The sequence below is a fragment of the Podarcis melisellensis genome (genome assembly GCF_964234715.1).
Source record: "Podarcis melisellensis genome assembly, chromosome: 12".
NCBI lineage: Eukaryota > Metazoa > Chordata > Lepidosauria > Squamata > Lacertidae > Podarcis > Podarcis melisellensis.
Genome location: NC_138544.1, coordinates 49,183,541 through 49,201,096, shown reverse-complemented (window position 1 = coordinate 49,201,096; position 17,556 = coordinate 49,183,541). Strand labels below are relative to the sequence as shown.

The 17,556-nt window shown below is 42.9% G+C and overlaps 1 protein-coding gene across 7 annotated transcripts in view; it reads left to right on the top strand.

Moving 5' to 3' along the window:
- Positions 1 to 17,556, top strand: part of DPP6 (dipeptidyl peptidase like 6) — a 492,205-nt gene that overhangs the window by 338,559 nt on the left and 136,090 nt on the right. For all 7 annotated transcript variants that reach the window (XR_014173292.1, XR_014173293.1, XR_014173294.1 and 4 more), the window contains exons 2-3: positions 137 to 251; positions 5,545 to 5,643. Coding sequence is in view for 1 of the 7 variants with exons in the window: in XM_081931638.1 (XP_081787764.1) it covers positions 137 to 251; positions 5,545 to 5,643 (214 nt within the window). In the remaining 6 variants the exon portion in view is untranslated. The remainder of the gene's footprint in view (positions 1 to 136; positions 252 to 5,544; positions 5,644 to 17,556) is intronic.

Genomic DNA, 17,556 nt, shown 5'->3' with positions numbered 1-17,556 from the left:
CAAGCAAGCTTACAGCTGCCCCTATGGCTACTGAACCTAATTGCTGATTGACTAGATTCACCTGACATCGTGTTCGGATTCGTTTGTTGCTCATGGCCTCTGCTTAACTGTTCCTTTTTTCTTTTGCTGTTTGCAGGAGCTGGTGGGGAGCAACCCTCCACAAAGGAACTGGAAAGGAATTGCAATTGCGTTACTTGTTATTCTGGTTATCTGCTCCTTGATTGTCACTTCAGTTATCTTGCTGACACCAGGTATTTATATAACCTTTAGATTTAGTTGCTGCTGTTGTTGTAATTTCAGTGTCTTTGGAAATGCATTTTAAAAAGGCAGGGGCCTGATTAAACTGAACTTGACGGATAGATCAATCAGATGGAGAAAATCTCTCCCCCGCTCTTTTAATTTTGAAAGCAGGGGTGTGCTTCGCTGTGTTTTTTAATGATACCGAACATGGAACAGTGATGCAGTTAGGTAATTTTAGACTAGGATTTAATGGCCTTACTGGGGCAGGAGGGCCCTCTAGATGGTAAGAAAGAGCTGCTGTGTTTAGGGGCTTTCTTGCTCAATTATTTCTCTAAGACAACGTATTATGCACTGCCCAGAAGAAAGGCAGCTACCCAACAGCTACATGGCAGAGAGAAATTCAAGGGATGAAGTTTTCTCTTTGAGTTCCTGTCTCTCAAGCAGATGTTAATTGAGGAATCTCAAACCCAGGGATCAAATGCCACCTTCTGCACCTCTCTGTCTGCTTGTTGGGGCATTACGCACACCCTTACCCTTTCCCAAGACCACATCTCTCATGAGCCCTCCTTCAGTATTTTTGCCTGGTTGGAATGTGTCCTTCAACTCTGATAATGCCTCTTTCTTGCCTGAATGGATGCTAAAGAGGGGTGGGTGTGGGTGTGTACAAACAAGCATACTGTATGAAGGTAAAATGCACATTCATTCTCTGCCAACTTTTGATGTTGACCCTGCCAACCACTGACATAAGGTTGCCAAGAATAGAATGTGGCCCTCAGGTTGACAGTTGTCCCTCACCCCTAGGTTGGAGGCATAGGTGCCTTGTCAGGAAAAGAAAGAGTGATGCCCTTATCAGACTTCAGCTACATTGATAAATTAACTCGTTCAGCTCAAGTAATTCCTTAGGAAAGATGTTCTTCCCTGGAAAGTTAAGTGAAAAAGGCAAGAAGGTTAGGCTGGGTGATCCCATAAGACCACAGTTTTCTGCTGTACGTAAGAGAAAGGCTGTCATCTAATCTGATGACATGTCTTCAGAATTGTCCCATGCAAAAGTAATGTCTGCCCTAACTAGAAAAAACATTCCAGGCTAACTAGAAAAACATTCCATTGATGGACTATGCAGAATTGGATAAACTAACCGGAAGAATTCGGTGGGACCAGAGATTCACAGAAGACTGGTGTAAAATTATGGACTATTTGAATAGTAATTGTGATGACCAGATTACGTTTGTAGGTTTGCAAGAAGTTTTGTGAGGTAAATTATTTGAATTATTGCAAAAATAGTTAAAGAGGTGGATTGTGAGTTAAGATAATTAAAGGCAATAGGAATTTAAGAAATGCAGAAGAAATGATAAAAATGGATCATCAGAGGTGCTGATGGAAGTCCAAAATGATTGTATAAGATGTGAAGCTCTGTGGAATGCATAATAATTGATATGTTGAAATTAATTTTATATATATGAAAAACATTCCAGGCAGGGAACCTGTGGCTCTTCAGATGTTAGCCCCAGACATGAGAACTGTGGCCCATGAACATCTGCAGGGCTACAGGTTCCACTTTCCTGAAGTTGGGTTGTAACCCTCAACATTGTTCTCTGGCACTGTCAGCTGTAGCAAACGAGGGGAGAGATTTGAACTGAGGTCTCCTTGCCTCACAGGCACAATCTTAGACATGCTGCCCTTTTATTTCAATCTCATGAAGTTATGGCATCACGCTGTTCACCGGGGTCCCTTCCAACTCTGCAATTCTGTGATTCTTTCCCACTCTCCCAAGCATTTCTGCACTGGCACACTAAGTCTTAGGACTAAACCATTATCATGTTGCAAGTGGTGGTTTGTGTGCCTGTTACCGAAATAATGCATGCTTCATGGCTAGATCTTAAGTGGCTGAAGTACCTTGGGACCAGTGAAGTAAAAAGCCATTTTCTCCTCCATTAATTGGCTCAATGGAGTCTGTTTATGGCATCTCTAAACAGGGATGTGTTTTGCCTGCATAACAAGTTAGCACTAAACAATGGGAAAGATGTTTAGTGCTGCAAGGCTTCTCTGATGTGCATGGATATAAACACCCTGATTCTAAATGCATTGGCTTGGAATCTGTCCCATTGGTTCCAATTTAGAGCTGTGTGCAAATGTCCTCTCAAAATTTCACACTCTGTTTTAGTACAGAGAACTCGTGGATGGGGGAACCATTTTGCTAAATAGGGTTTGAGTAATTCTCCAACGTTTTTCTCAATGTTGTGCTCGCGTGATTTGCAATGGAAAGAGCATAGCTGCTCTACCCCAACTTAGGCCTCTCCCTGCCCCCCATTCATTAAATACAGTTTGCAAAAGATAACGTAATATAAAAACATTAAAATATATTGAAAAGATACATTTAAAAACTGTTGGCACCATGATCACCATTTTCCATCTTTGGCAGTGCTCTAGACATAGCATTGTCCTAGAGCATTGTGGGGTGAAAATGGTCCCTGCTTTTTTAAAAATGTGGTCAATATCTGGAGAAAATTCTGTAAAGTTGCAGTCTTATTTGTTGAGGGAGGAAAACAATTCTCATAAATTTTCTTAGAAAAAAATGTCTTTGGAGAAATTTCAGCTTAGTTTTAATTTTAATGAAGCTTCCGGACAAGAAAATGTCAGTATTAGGGTCTGTACAGTGGCAGATTTGGGTAATATTTTGTGGGGTTTTTCTTGGGTTTTCTTGGCTTTTATTCTGTGAACCTCCCTCAGACTCCTGGGTATAGGGCAGTATATAAATTCTAATAATAATAATAATAATAATAATTAATAATAATAGACGCCCTCTGGGAGGCCAAAATCTGATGCCTCATGCAGCCAAAGCCGGGGAAGAGATGCAAGGCTCTGCCAGGGTCCTAGAGCCCTCCCACCTCTTACCAAAGAACTAACTAGGCTTGGGAAAGAGGCAAGAGAACTCTGGGATGCTTCGCATCTCCTTCCCCAAACCCAGCTTCTTGCTCACCCGGCTTTGAGAAGGTGTCCTTCTCAGCTCAGCCTCCTGCCCATGCACACTGCTTACACAGCCCTAAATCCATCCCTTGTGTGTAGATAATGCACTGAAATCCACAGCTTGGCTAATGCCCAGTTTAAGTTGGGTAGCAGAGGTGGGGCAATTAGCACTTTTTTATTTTTAAAAAGAGGAAAAATTGAAAGGATGTGAGCAGCAGCAGTACATGCAATTACAAAATTAGAAATGGGTCTCGCTTAGCATATATGGGCCAAAAGTAGATCTCTCTGATGTGGAAATGATACAGGAGCCAGGGGTCCTGTGCAGGAACTGGTTATCTGCTAGAGGGTCCTGTGCAGCTGGAGAAAACATTTAAATTGGTGCAGGGAACCTGTGGCTGCCCAGGTGTCAGCCCCAGCCACAAATGAGCAGGGCCAGTGCTCAGGAATTATGTCAGTTGTAGTCTTATGTGGACTCTCTGTGTATTATTTCACAGAATCCCCATGAAGGCCAGTCATCAGAATTGGCTCTCAGCCAGGAAGGGGTGCTGAATCCATGCTATTAGGCCACTGAAGTATTATCCTAGAGTTGCCATATTTCAAAAAGTGAAAATCTAGACAGAAAAGTTGTTGTTGGTTTTTTTTAGTTTTGCCCAAAGTTGTTAAGCAAAGAAATTGGACATTTTTGAGGTATTTTTGAGGAACATTGGCAAAAACGACACTACCGACATCAGTTGCCATACATCCAGATTTTCCCAGACATTTAGCCGATTTCCACCTGGACATTTCTTTCAACTGCAGTCCAGGAAATGGACTTGGGATGGGGAGTGATGCTTTTTGTTGTTGTTCATTAGAAATCTACAGTGACATCAGTGGCCTATTGCGTAAATATGCTATGCAACCACAAGAGGGAAATCATCAGAGTTTATGCTGGACGAATTATTAAGTAGTGGCAAAAAGACTAGAAGCTTCAGGGATTAATCAGGGAGTGTAAACTGTGCTGAGGTCATCCTCCCTACCATTTTGCTGTGACAGCATCTGTACACGTAATTTGTGGTTTGAAAGTGTTAATTGATTTTTCTCTCTCTCTTCTGTTGACCTGTCCTTAATGAATGTGAACATTCATTAGAAATCATTTGGTAGAAATCATGCGTGGTGCCATTTTCTGCTTTCAAAAATGAGTCCCTGTGCAATAAAAATGCAGGAATTCAAAATATATAGTTGCATGGTGTTAACATAAAAAAGGATAATTGCCATGGCTGTAGCTAATGTATATTTAATCAGAAAACATGCATCTGGGGGAGGGAAATTGTCATGCTATCACATTATGAGATAAAACCTGAACTACCCCTTGAAGCATTTGCCCAAAATAAAGCTGATTATTAATATTTATAACTCATTGCATCCCTGTTCATAAGTACAATCAGCTGCACGGCTGATGTTTGAAATGAATGGGGGCCTCTTCACCATATGGCAACAACCTCAAAGAAACCTCTGGCTCTTCAACACTTCATTTGTTCAGTGTGGCTTCTTGAGCTACTTAAAAGCCCCTGAGCCACAGTTTAATGCAACCCTCTCTCCTAAGATGGAGTACCCCATACCAGAAGCTACCCTGGTGTTCACTTGTCTAAAATCTATTTGGTGTAGGATATCCTTCCCCAACCTGGTGCCTTCCTGATGTTTTGGATCACAACTCCCACCAGCCTCTCTGGCTGGGGCAGATGATACCTGGTTGCATAAAACATCTGGAAGACACCAAGCTGAAGAAGGCTAGTTCAGGATAACTTTGCAAGAGTGAATTATTGCTACTATGATTTATGGTTTAAAACCTGCTGGCTAGCCCAGGTGGTTGGAGCGTGATGCTGATAACACCAAGGTTGCAGGTTAGAACCCTGTAAGAGACAGCTGCATATTCCTGCATTGTAGGAAGGTGGATGAGATGTTCCTCAGGGTCTTTTCCAACGCCATGATTCTACTTTATAAATTCTTTTTGCACCCCATATTAAATACGTGGGCAGCTGCATCTGGGGACAGGAGAGACATGGGGCACGATACTCGCACTGTTTCCACTATTGCTTCACATGCAGTCTACTGTGCTGGATCAGTGCAAGAGGAGCTTTCCCTTCCATGCACACTGAGGCCATTTCCAACTTGAACTGGACCACAATCCACAGGACCAACTTTTATTCTGGCATAGAAGTCTACCACGCTTCTCATGCACATATTCCCAAATATCGGTCAGTTCAAAATGAAAAGAGATAACTGGTCTCATTTGCTGAATGTGCAGATAAAACTGCAAATTAGCAGTAATGGATGGGCATTTTTCTTCTGGATGTTTTACAGTCGAAGATAATAGCCAGTCTCAAAAGAAGAAGATTACAGTGGAAGATCTGTTCAGCGAAGATTTCAAAATTCATGACCCAGAGGCTAAATGGATAAGTGGTGAGTGTTATAACCATATATGAAAATAACTTCTGTTACCTCTTGCACCATTTCTGTTTCAAATACCTTTCCCGCCGCCCCTTTTGTTTCACTTCCCTGCTATCTGAGCAAAGTTTCACAAAGTGACTCTTCTGAATAGCTGGCAGATCAGAGCAGGGAGTGGGGGGATATATTATTGTCATGCCATAGGAAACGGGAGCTATTTGTAATTCTCGCAGGATTTTAATTTTAAAAAAAGAAAAAGAAAACTTACCGGAAACACGTGGGAAGATGATAGCAAGATGAAAGAAGGTTTTTTTAAAAAAGGTTAGGGACCTTGAGACACGGGAAGGAGGCAGTCACTGATATTGTGATGTGTGCAATGTTGCAATACAGTATTTGCTCTTCTTCCCAGTTTTTTTTGGGGGGAGACCCGCTCCCTCCTAATCCTTTGCCGTGAGGCAGAGGCACTTCAGAATCTGGCCCCCGCCGCTGCCGCAGGACGAGAGCAGGTAAAGGACCCTGGATGGGTTAAGTCCAGTCAAAAGTGCCTGTGGGGTTGTGGCACTTATCTTGCTTCAGGCCAAGAGACCCAGCGTTTGTTCACAGACAGCTTTCTGGGTCATGTGGCCAGCATGACTAAACAGCTACTGGTCCATGGAGGACCATGACAGAAGTCAGAGTGCACAGAAACACCATTTACCTTTCCGCTGCAGTGGTACCTATTTATCTACTTGCATTGGTGTGCTTTTGAACTGCTAGGTTGGCAGAAGCTGAGACAGAGTAACGTTGGCTTACCACTGTTGATCAGATTCAAACTGCCGACCTTCCGATCAGCAAGCCCAAGAGGCTCAGTGGTTTAGACCACAGTGCCACCCACACTGCCCTAGACAGGTAGATAGAACCTGACTGCACAGGCAGATAATATTTTAATACTGAACATATGAGGCTGCTTTGAGCTGAGTTGCGGATTTAGTTCCTCTAGGAACTGGCAACTGCTCTCCAAGATCTGAAGAAGACGCCGTTCCTAGGACTTTTCAACCGGAGATGGCAGGAACAGGACCTGGGACCTTCTGCATGCAATGCACATGGTCTGTCACTGAGCTATGCCCCCTCTCACTATTTATTATTGCAGATATTAATATTGCACAGTTTTTGAAGAATAAAAACTTACTCCTTTTAGAAGAAATTTACCAAACCCATAAAAATATTATCCAATGTTTTACTTGCACAACTTTCAACACAACATCAACTTTACATTGAAAATATCCATATAATGTCTTGTGCTGTCTAGCACAGGCTCAGCATCTTGCAAAATGTGAAATAATCCAAATAGACCTATAAGCAAAGGTCTCTCTCTCTCTCTCTCTCTCTCTCTCTCTCACACACACACACACACACACACACACACACACACACAGCATCTATTTCACCTGGAGCTGTTTTCCTTGGGAGCTTCATTTACATCTTCACTCCAGGCAGTCTTGAGACAAAAGACACAAAGGCTTCTCCTTTCAAAATGGAGATTTGCAACCTTTGTCACCTCACTCACATGTTAGCTAGCAGGAAACAACAATAGTTTGTTTTTGTTTTTTCTATTTTTATTTTAATGGATTTCTTCCATAAGTTGAAAAAATACTCCCGCTTTTCACGCACTGGTCTCGAGTGATTCTCTCGTACTCATGCATTTCTGTATATTCAAACAGGCACTTGGAGTCTGAGTTGATATCACTCAGCAAAGCCTCCATTTCTGTGACTTCTTAGCAGGAAACAACAATAGTTAATTAACAGCTAGTTAACGCTCAGAGAGAGCTCTTCTTGCTTTTCTAAAGTTTCAGTGGAATCTATGGTTTGAGGGGAATTAGCAGACATGGAGAACCAAACTGAGACTCAGTTACAGATAGGTAGCCGTGTTGGTCTGCCATAGTCAAAACAAAAAAAAATCCTTCCAGTAGCACCTTAAAGACCAACTAAGTTAGTTCTTGGTATGAGCTTTCGTGTGCATGCACACTTTTTGGTATCTGAAGAAGTGTGCATGCACACGAAAGCTCATACCAAGAACTAACTTAGTTGGTCTTTAAGGTGCTACTGGAAGGAATTTTTTTTGTTTCAACCTGAGACTGTTAGACTGGGAAGATGCTTTGCTTGGGAGGCTGCAGATTCAGGGGACCTGACGTAACATGGCTGATCCCCCACCCACAACTCTAGACCCTCCCATCACCCCTGTGAACAGGTGCAGTTGTGCCTCCTGGCAGATACCCAGATTGGCATCATCAGGCCTCCCATTCCCGAGTCCTACTTGTGAGGCAGAAGCTCTGTCCACATGTGCTTTGTTGACACTCCAGGAAGAGCAGCTATAAAACACTCAGTTGGTCTTTCAGTGGGGAAATCTGAGCCACAAAGCAGTGGTGATGGAAATGAGACAGGCACCTGAACCTTTTCTCTCTCTCTCTGCAAAGAGAAAAGCCGCTGGGATGAGGGGAGACAATTTAAAGAGAAAGCAATACAGCCTACAGGAATAGGTCCTCAAATCCTACCTGTCCTTTTTTCTGCATTTCACTGCATCCTAATGTGGGTTCCTTTTATTAAGAAATGGTGGGGAAAGTTACACATAGCTATGGCTCTTGTGTCTGGCTGAAGAGAATGGAGTCATGTGTATGGCGGGTTTAGCAGAATGGGATTCATTGACTGAGTTTTCGTTCAGGTTGAAAAGACCAAAGGTTGGTCAAGCACTGAAAAAGATCTATAGCGAACTGTCACTGGGAAAGCCATTATATAAATGTCAAGCAGGTTTTTGAACTGAATGGCTTGGCCTTTCACTGTTGCTGCTTTATATTATGACGTGTCAAATTCTGACTTCAGTTACTTTTGGCACAAAAGCTCAGAGGGTCTCTGTGGCATAGCACAGCATTCTTTCCAATTTATGAGGGCTGTATTACAGGGATGGGCGTCTTGCAGAAAAATATTAAAATGCCATCCTTTTCATCAGAGGTCACCGGAACAATTTTGCAGCCTTAATTAGTTATTGCATCACTCCTGTGGGACTGGCAAGTTTTATTATTGCACTCATTTTACAGCTGGGTAAACAACAAAAACAGAGTGATGAATCTTTAAGGTCATCAGCAAGACAGCAGATGAGGTGGGAATACAATATGGTGCACCAGACATAAGCTGGTACACTGCTCTGTCTCCAGAAGGCTTCAGCTCCTTGCTAACAGTGTTTTCCAGTCTCTTGGATTCATCTTGCAGGCTCTCCAGAGAAACAGTTATGTGGTAGCCTAACGTAGCAGAAAACAATGTTGGAGACTGTGCAGAAAAAAAATATGTGCATTTGTGCATGAATTAAAACCACTTTATTGTCAAATGCAAGGAAACAATTTGAAATGGCATCGTTTCAAAGGATTTGAAATGGTCCTTGGCAGAGGTTATATCAAAAAATTCCCTGAGAAGATGTTTGAAACTTTACAAAACCAGAGCGTTAAAGCTTGCAAAGACCCCTTCATGGGTCACCATCCACCTAGCGTCAGAAGACCAAGAAGTGCTGGGGCTTCTGGTGGTTATTATCTCAATGCACAGGCAAGGTACAAATGGCAAAAGATGAGTGACTTGGAGCTCAGCTAGATTGGTAAAGAAAAAGTGTTTTATATGCATTGTGTATGCGATATAACACTGTGACACCAGATGGCACTGTGGAGGCCTGGATTTCCCTACCGGATTTCCCTGAATGTGTTTACAACGCGTTTAACTGAATCGTTTCTTTGACACGTCTAGATCCAGCCTTGGAGGAAGACTGGGATAAAATGCAACAAAGAAAATGATTTATACAGATGTTTCATTTGCCCTCCCTCCCCTCCTGTGCCCCTAGAAATAAAAAGGGAAAGCAAACTATTACAGTTTTAGTGTTCTCTGTGCTCCCCACTCAGCCACCCCCTGGCAAGATTATTCTATGTCTAGTCATATCACTAGGCTTTAAGGATGTGCCTTACTCTCTTCCACATGATCAATCCCTAGAAGACTTACAGTAACAAACTGACTACAGCAGTTCAGTAATGAGCTGCAAGTAATTGCTTCTTTTATTTATGCAGATTGCTTTTCTGCCCGATCCCAAGAGCCTTTGGGATAGTCCATTCACAAGAGCTGTTGTGACATAGGCTAAGCTGTGAGATGGCGGTTTGATGAGGATGAGCAATAATTTTAATCTGGGGCCTCTATGTCCAAAGATAACATCCCAGGCAGTAAACAAGCTCTCTCTGTCTTTTTAGTGCATTGCTTACTAATGAAATTATGAAGAAGACCCTGGGGGCTCTTTTGCAGATTAATGCGGAGCTTAATGGACCAGAAGCCTCTTCTTCTCTTGCTGTTAATCAGTTCCCAACATGATATTACACATTATATTGTGTGACCAAGAACCTGAACTCAGGATGGGAGGCGCTATAGCTCAGCACTAGAGCACATCTTTGCATGCACAAAGGCCCAGGTTCAATTCCTGTCATCTCTAGTTCGAAGTGTATCTAATAGCACTTGTTAGGATAGAACCTTTGCCTGGGATCTTAGGGTGACAAGCCAGTCAAATGGGATTGTATCCAGTGCAGCGCTAAGTTGAAGTTACTTAGCAGTATACTCGTTCCACTGGCAAAAAATTTTGCACCGGCAGAACAGTCATGCTCAAGAGAATGCATTAGTGGGTTTCTGGTAGCTCTGTTGTGCAACGGATTGTTGCATTGGATTCCTCTGTTGTGAAACATTATAACTCACCCATTCACTAGTACAAGGACTATCTGACATAGAACACTGAATGAAGGTCATGGTAGACAACTTTAGCCTAGACTTTATCCTAGTCTGACCTAGTATAAGGCAACTTCTTTCTTCATATGATGTCACTGTGAGGCTATACAATTAAAAGCAGCTTTGATTCTTAATTAGTGGGTCGCTGGGGTCAGGGACAGGTTTATTTGACAAATATGGAGTGTGTGCTCACCGGTGGGTGTGGTGGGTGGGTGAGGGAGTCCATCAGTTATTCCACAATAAATGAGGTTATTTATTTTCCATTTCTTTATGTAAGTGCCCTCAGACTGACAACATGCATTGTGAATTTATTGCACTCTACTGATAAAGCCACGGAGGCTTCTCAAATGATGCTCAGAGGCGTGGGCAGGCCATGAATTATTTATGGCTTACTCTGCATAATACTTAAGAGCTTTTATAAAATGCACAAATACTTTCAGGATTTCAAACAAAAAAAGGGGGGAGCCCACATTAAAGTGGCACATAGACAGCTTGTTTTTCATTGGGGATGTCACTCCATGATGAAATACAAACTTTATATGTAGGCTGGAATTCAGTTCTCTGTGTCTTCTAGTTAGCAAAGAATATTTGTTGACATGCTTTGTTTATTTAGCAAATGTAGATCTTCCTTCTGTCATGGGACTCAATGCATTGCTTGTGGGACTCCCGTACAGTTTCCCAAGCAGGAACGGACCAGGCCCAGGCCAGTTTAGCTTTAGCAAGTTGGTTGTGCCATTCATCCTTTAACAGAAGTTGAGACAGAACTGCATTAGCCTTTGTGTTGGGTGGGAGGGATTCAGAGATTTGGAGGTAGTTTCTGGTTAAGCTGGTGTTTGCAACACTTCAAGCTGTACCTGGGCAAAGCTCCCAACAGCGCAGCAGACCAATGTACTGCTGTTTCGGGCAGTTCTTGGATACAGCCTGTGACATCTTTATCAACAAGCAGCATATTTTTCTTCCCCCCCATGGGACTGATGCAGAAGACATTGGACTCACTCTCACTTGACAGGTTCACAGAATTGTATAAATCCAGAGGGTACCAAAAGGATTGTCAAGTTCAACTTTTCCCTTCTTTTTCTCTACCCTATCAAGCATGGCAGAGCCATCCATACATTACTTTCCCACAGACTGACTTAGATCTGTGGTTCCCCCACCCAGGAGATCTGTGGCACCATTCACATAACAAAAACTACCATAGTCAACATTTTCGAAAGTAAGGGGTGCATGGCTTGGCTTTTGCAAAACTAGTACTTAGCTAGTTGGGAACCCCTAACCTAAATTATGAGGACGCGGGTGGCGCTGTGATCTAAACCACTGAGCCTCTTGGGCTTGCCGATCAGAAGGTCAGTGGTTCAAATCCCCACAACAGGGTGAGCCCCCATTGCTCTGTCCCAGCTCCTGCCAACCTAGCAGTTTGAAAGCACGCCAAAAGTGCAAGTAGATAAATAGGTACTGCTCTGGCGGGAAGGTAAACAGCATTTCCATGCACTGCTCTGGTTTTGCCAGAAGCGGCTTAGTCATGGTGGCCACATGACTCGGAAAAACTGTCTGCGGACAAATGCCTGCTCCCTCGGCGTGTAAAGCGAGATGAGCGCCACAACCCCAGAGTTGTCCACAACTGGACTTAACTGTCAGGGGTCCTTTACCTTTTTTTTTTTTTTAACCTAAATTATGCATTTTACATACTGTGTCATAAGCAGTGTGTGAACAACAGTGTGAAATGTACCAAGGCACCTGCTACACACAATTAATTCCAGGTGATTTGAGAAAATAAAGACGTCCACAGGGGGAAGGGGGAACCTGTCTGAACTATCTAGCAATTTGTTTTGGAGGCAGGGGAACTCAGTGATAAGTTGACCCAAATAAAATTTCTTCCTGATCCTAACTAACTCAGTTGAACCCCACCAAAGGATGCAAAGCTGAAAAATGAATTGGTGCCCTACATTTAGAACCCAGAAGTGTGCTGTGTTACTTGAACTTGCCTTGTCTTTACATAACATCCTTTGTCGGTCAAAAATTTCCTGTTTCTAATAAGCCCATGCTTTTAGTAGTTGTTTTCGCTGGCAGCAGGAAAAGCAACTCAGGAATTCAACCTAGCTATACCTTTACTATTAGCCCTTTTTTCCAGTGTGGACTGGCAGAGATCAGTGCAACCTGGTGGGGCTTATGGGTGCTGGATGAGTGGAATAAGCACTCCTAAAAATCCTCAATGTAAAAAATGCTTTAAGAGGGTCCTTCCTGGGGATTTTGTCTTTATTATAGACTTAACACTCGTTGCTGTCATCCTGGGGACCTATTTACAAATCTCCCCGGTACAAGGAGATCACTGCAGCAATTCACAGGTACCCCGGCCAAGTTTGTGCAGCTTTTATAAAGTTAGTCTCATAATCCAGAATTTCTGTACCAGGCCTGTTTTGAGAGTCCTGCTAAACATTGTGCCAATTGTTAATGGTGATGCTGTGTATCATCATTAATCCAACCTTTGCACTGGGTCTGAGATTTAGCCGATTGTCATGCGTTGCCACTATGGCTTTCCAATGGCCAGTTCCCATGTTGACTCAGTATTGAAACATACTAATTATGTTGTCCATACTCAGACCAGTGTCAGCAGCTGGACAGAGAGAAGAGATGAGGGAGATCGCATTATTCCCAATAGGATCGTAGCTTCCATAGATTAATTGAGACAACGTGCACACCCTTTTCCAGAAACTATCTCCCAGTCTCAGTGAGTTATGAATTGGGCCATATGTTCCTTGTGTGTTCCAAAACACTTTAGTTGAAAACGTTTAATGCTTAAAAATAGCCGCAGCATAGATCACTTTTGAGTGAGCAGAGTGCAGCCAAAGGGCAAGGGTGGTGAAGTGAAGGTCAGTTTTGAAAGGCCAGGTGCATGTGGTCACTGACAAGGGAGGTTTTATAGCAGAGGGACATTAACTGGTAGAAAGTCATTAGCAGAAAAAGATGTGACCTGACAAAGAGGAAAGCAGGTGGATGCACAGAAGTTGGTGAGCTGGGTCATGAGGTTCCAAATTTGATAGGACAGAACTCCTCGGCTGGCTTCTTTGTTTAGTGCCTGTTGAGTTTGACAACAGTTCATGCCTGAGGTTTGCCAAGTTAAGACCATGGAGATTCATTGTGTTTTGGCTTAAGGTTGGATGATATGAAGGTTCTTTGGGTTGTACTTGAACCTACCGGGCTAGCTTCAAGGTACTGGTGTTGGTGTACAAACCCCTATGCAGCTTGCAACTAAAAGATTGCCTCACCCACTACATACTTAACCAGTTACTGCATTCTGCAGGAGAAGGCACCCAGCAGCAAAACCATTCTGCACAATGGTGGAATTGGGCCTTTAGTTCAGTGGGACCTGCCCTTTTGAACTCCCTCCTGTTGCATTTCAAAATGTCATTTTGTCACCTGCGAAATATGTTCCTCTTTCAACAAATCTTCTAAATTATTTATTTCCAGTTGGTATCTGTCCTAAATCTGAGCTGATTTTATGTACATGATGTTGTTGTTTTAAACCAGGCATAGGCAAACTAGGTCCTCCAGATGTTTTGGGACTACAACTCCCATCATCCCTAGCTAACAGGACCAGTGGTCAGGGATGATGGAGGGCTGAGGTTGCCTATGCCTGTTTTAAACCATTTATATATCTATAGTTGTGGTTGTTTCTAATCCCTTTTACATGTGATCTTCATCGGTTTTTATATACGCAACTGTTTTACATGTCACATTGTAAATAGCTTTAAGATGCCTTGTGGGAAGTGACTCACAAATTAAACAAATAAATAATCTGTGCCTGCATGTCACATAAGACAGTAATGAAGCTCCAGACTTACTCCCCACTCCTCACCTCATCCCCGCAAGTCTCTTTATGCAATTTATTCCTCATTATCCAAATAGCATCCTGATTGAAATGGTCCCTCCATTAAAAATTGTATGACAGATACACTGTCCATTAGAAGCCTTGTTTATTTCAGCAACAGCAGGTCCTCTTGCAGGATGCTACATGTGTTTCTTCACAGCGTGATGGAACACAACCTTAGATTGATTCTTTTCCGTGCCATGCTCCTCCTGAGATTAAACAGAGCAGCTCTAAGCTTTATAGCAATCAGCTTCATACAAAGGACTTGCTTTCCCTTTCATCTTTTGATACCAAGAAGTTAAGAGTCCTTGTTTCTTTTCCCTGTAGTGGCACCTAAGCTGTGATAGCACCATCAAGTAAAAAAGAAAGAAAGAAATGAATTAGTAGAGACGGGTCCATTAGAGTGAATGGGGTGTTGGTGATGTTTGGAAATCAGATGGCACCTCACCACACTTTGACCAGTGTATCAGTAGAGTATTTGGAGCCCCAGCAGAGTCTTCAGAGATTTCCTGCTCCCAGCAGAACAACGTCTTATTGAAGTTAAGGGGAAAACTCCTCTCCCACAAGTAACAAAGTGTTTATTGCCTCTAGACACAAGACAAAGCGAAACACTACTATCTACAGTTCTTCTGGTCTTAGAAGTAAATATACATATGTACAGAGAGATCCGCTAACACTGTCACCATGCTAGCCGACGCTAGCATGTGTAAAACCCACAGCTACCTTCAGAGTCAGACCCTGAAAACAAACCGGACAGGACAGGACAATACGTAATAAAAGCATTGTCCTAGACATGTTATATCTGTCTCTGCATTCCTGAACCAATGGGAGGGTGAATCGCTCAGCAGGTCACATTATTATTATTTATTAAATTTATATACCATCCTTCATCTGAAGATCTCAGGGCAGTTCACAAGATAGAAATACAGGATAAAAGCACAAAGTAAATAGCCAGTGTGGTGTAGTGGTTAAGAGCAGTGGACTCGTAATCTGGTGAACTGGGTTCGCTTCCCCGCTCCTCCACATGCAGCTGCTGGGTGACCTTGGGCCAATCACACTTCTCTCAGCCCCACTCACCTCACAGAGTGTTTGTTGTGGGGGAGGAAGGGAAAGGAGAATGTTAGCCACCTTGAGATTCCTTCAGGTAGTGATAAAGCGGGATATCAAGTCCAAACTCCTCCTCTTAAAACAAAACCAAGACATAACCCCCCCATCCCACAAACATATTTAAAAGGCCATAGAATATTAATCAGCCCAAGGCCTGGTTGAAGAGGAAAGTTTTCTCCTGGTGCATATAATAAAGTAGCCAGGCAAACCTCCCTTGGGAGAGCATTCCACAAACAGGGAACAGCTGCCGAAAAGGCCTGTTCTCATGTTGCCACTTTCCGGACCTCATGTGGAGGAGGCATACAAAGAAGGGCCTCAGAGGATGACTGCAGAGTCCAAGTTGGTTTGTACACTTGACCTTGCTGGTGTTGTTGTGGTAACCCAGTGCATGCGGACGTGGGGGATGTGCTGACTCAAGACCTGAGACCAAGTGCTGTGTAATTTAGTCCATTGTTCGCATCACACCAACATAGGGCACTGCCCCATCAATGTCACCCTGCCCTCAGTCAGTCACTGCTTTCTCACAGTCAGTCCAAGGGATGGCACTGCCTGTCGGCTCCCTCCTCCTCCTCCTCCTCATTGTTGCCTTTGTAGAACTCAGAATGGAAGAGGACCAGAATTAGTTGGCTCTGCCTATCAATGGCTCTGGCTCCACCTACTGTTGGCCTCCATGCCTTTCCCACTAGCTGCCTCAATTTGCATCAGCCACCGCTTTTTAGAATACTGGTGAGGTTGGGATCTGTATATAGTATTGGAGGAAAAGATTCATTACATTCTCTAGATCTGCCATCCCAGGGTTGCGCACGTTTTGCTTATCTTTCAACCCTTCGCCATGAAGCCATGTTTTTCAAACTCTGTCCCTCACCTTTGTGTGGTCTTCAACCTTGCTGAAGAGTACCCAGCAATATCATTATGGGGTAAGAGCCTTGGTGACACAGCATCGCATTTGATTATAGTGATACGATCATTTCTTTGTGTCAGACAAGATGGAATCATTGCCATTGCTCTGTGCTTTCAAAGGGAGCCTCTTTTTATAAAGGATGACAGTAGGAGTGGAAATAGCGTTTGATGTAGACACTTGAAAGATGTACCTCACACACATCTTCTATCTGCTATAGAAACACAAACTGAGCCTTGGAGTTCAACAAAGGGAATCAAGTTTTTATTTCTTCTTAAGCCTCACTTTTTTCCCTAGCTTGCTTTGTGTGTGTGCACACATCTGAAATAAACTGTAACTTCTGTCAGCTCCAGCAAAAGTGCACTATACAGAACAGCAATCTATAGTACATATATACCATGTTGCCTCATCTGCACCTAATTGCTTCCATTTTCTTGCTGTGAATTTTAAAGATGGATAGGGAAGCTTCCTGGCAGATTTTGTGAGTCTTTATCAAAAGGCTTGCTTACCTTTAAATTATTTGGATGTCCTGCCCAAGCAGGAGTCTCAAGATTTGCCCTGAAATGTTACTGTATGCAAAACCTAGTCACCAGAATGCTGGACTAGGTGGCCATTAGCCTGATCTGGAAAACTCTTTTTTTGCAGATATTCGTCATCTGGTTTCCTATACTCTTCTGATGCCTTTCTTCCCCCTAACATCAAACATTCCTTATCTCCCTCATCTTTCTCAAGCTTCTTTGACTCTACTGGAAGAAGTTCATTCTCTGAAAAACCCTCAAAATCTATCCTTTCAAAGCTATGGTCTCTGTTGACCTTTTGTTCCCCTGCAGGAAACCTTGATTGGTTCTACTTGACCTTTCCTCTCCTATTACTGCTGTTTCCTTTTCCTCTCTCCCTCCCCTTCTGTGCTTCTTTTTCAGATTGTAAACCTGCAGATAAGGCAGGGATTATTTTTTTTAACCACCTAGTAATGGTTAGGCACTCAATAAGGAATAAACATTATTAACGATACCATTACTCCTACTTTATGATAGGTCTGTGCATTTTAAGCACCTGCAATAATTGCATTCAAATTAATTTGAAAGGGCTCATTTTACTGTAATGTCTTGCAGAGCTTGTACTGCATCTGGGTTTCCTTGAGCAAAGAACATAAATGTCATTAAGAAAGGGAGGGTGGAATGGAGGCAGCCAAGCTGGAGTCAATGAATAAAACTGATCTCCCATCAGTTTTGTGGTGGAAATGAGCATGGAGGGAAGCTCTTACAGCTTCTTCCAAGAG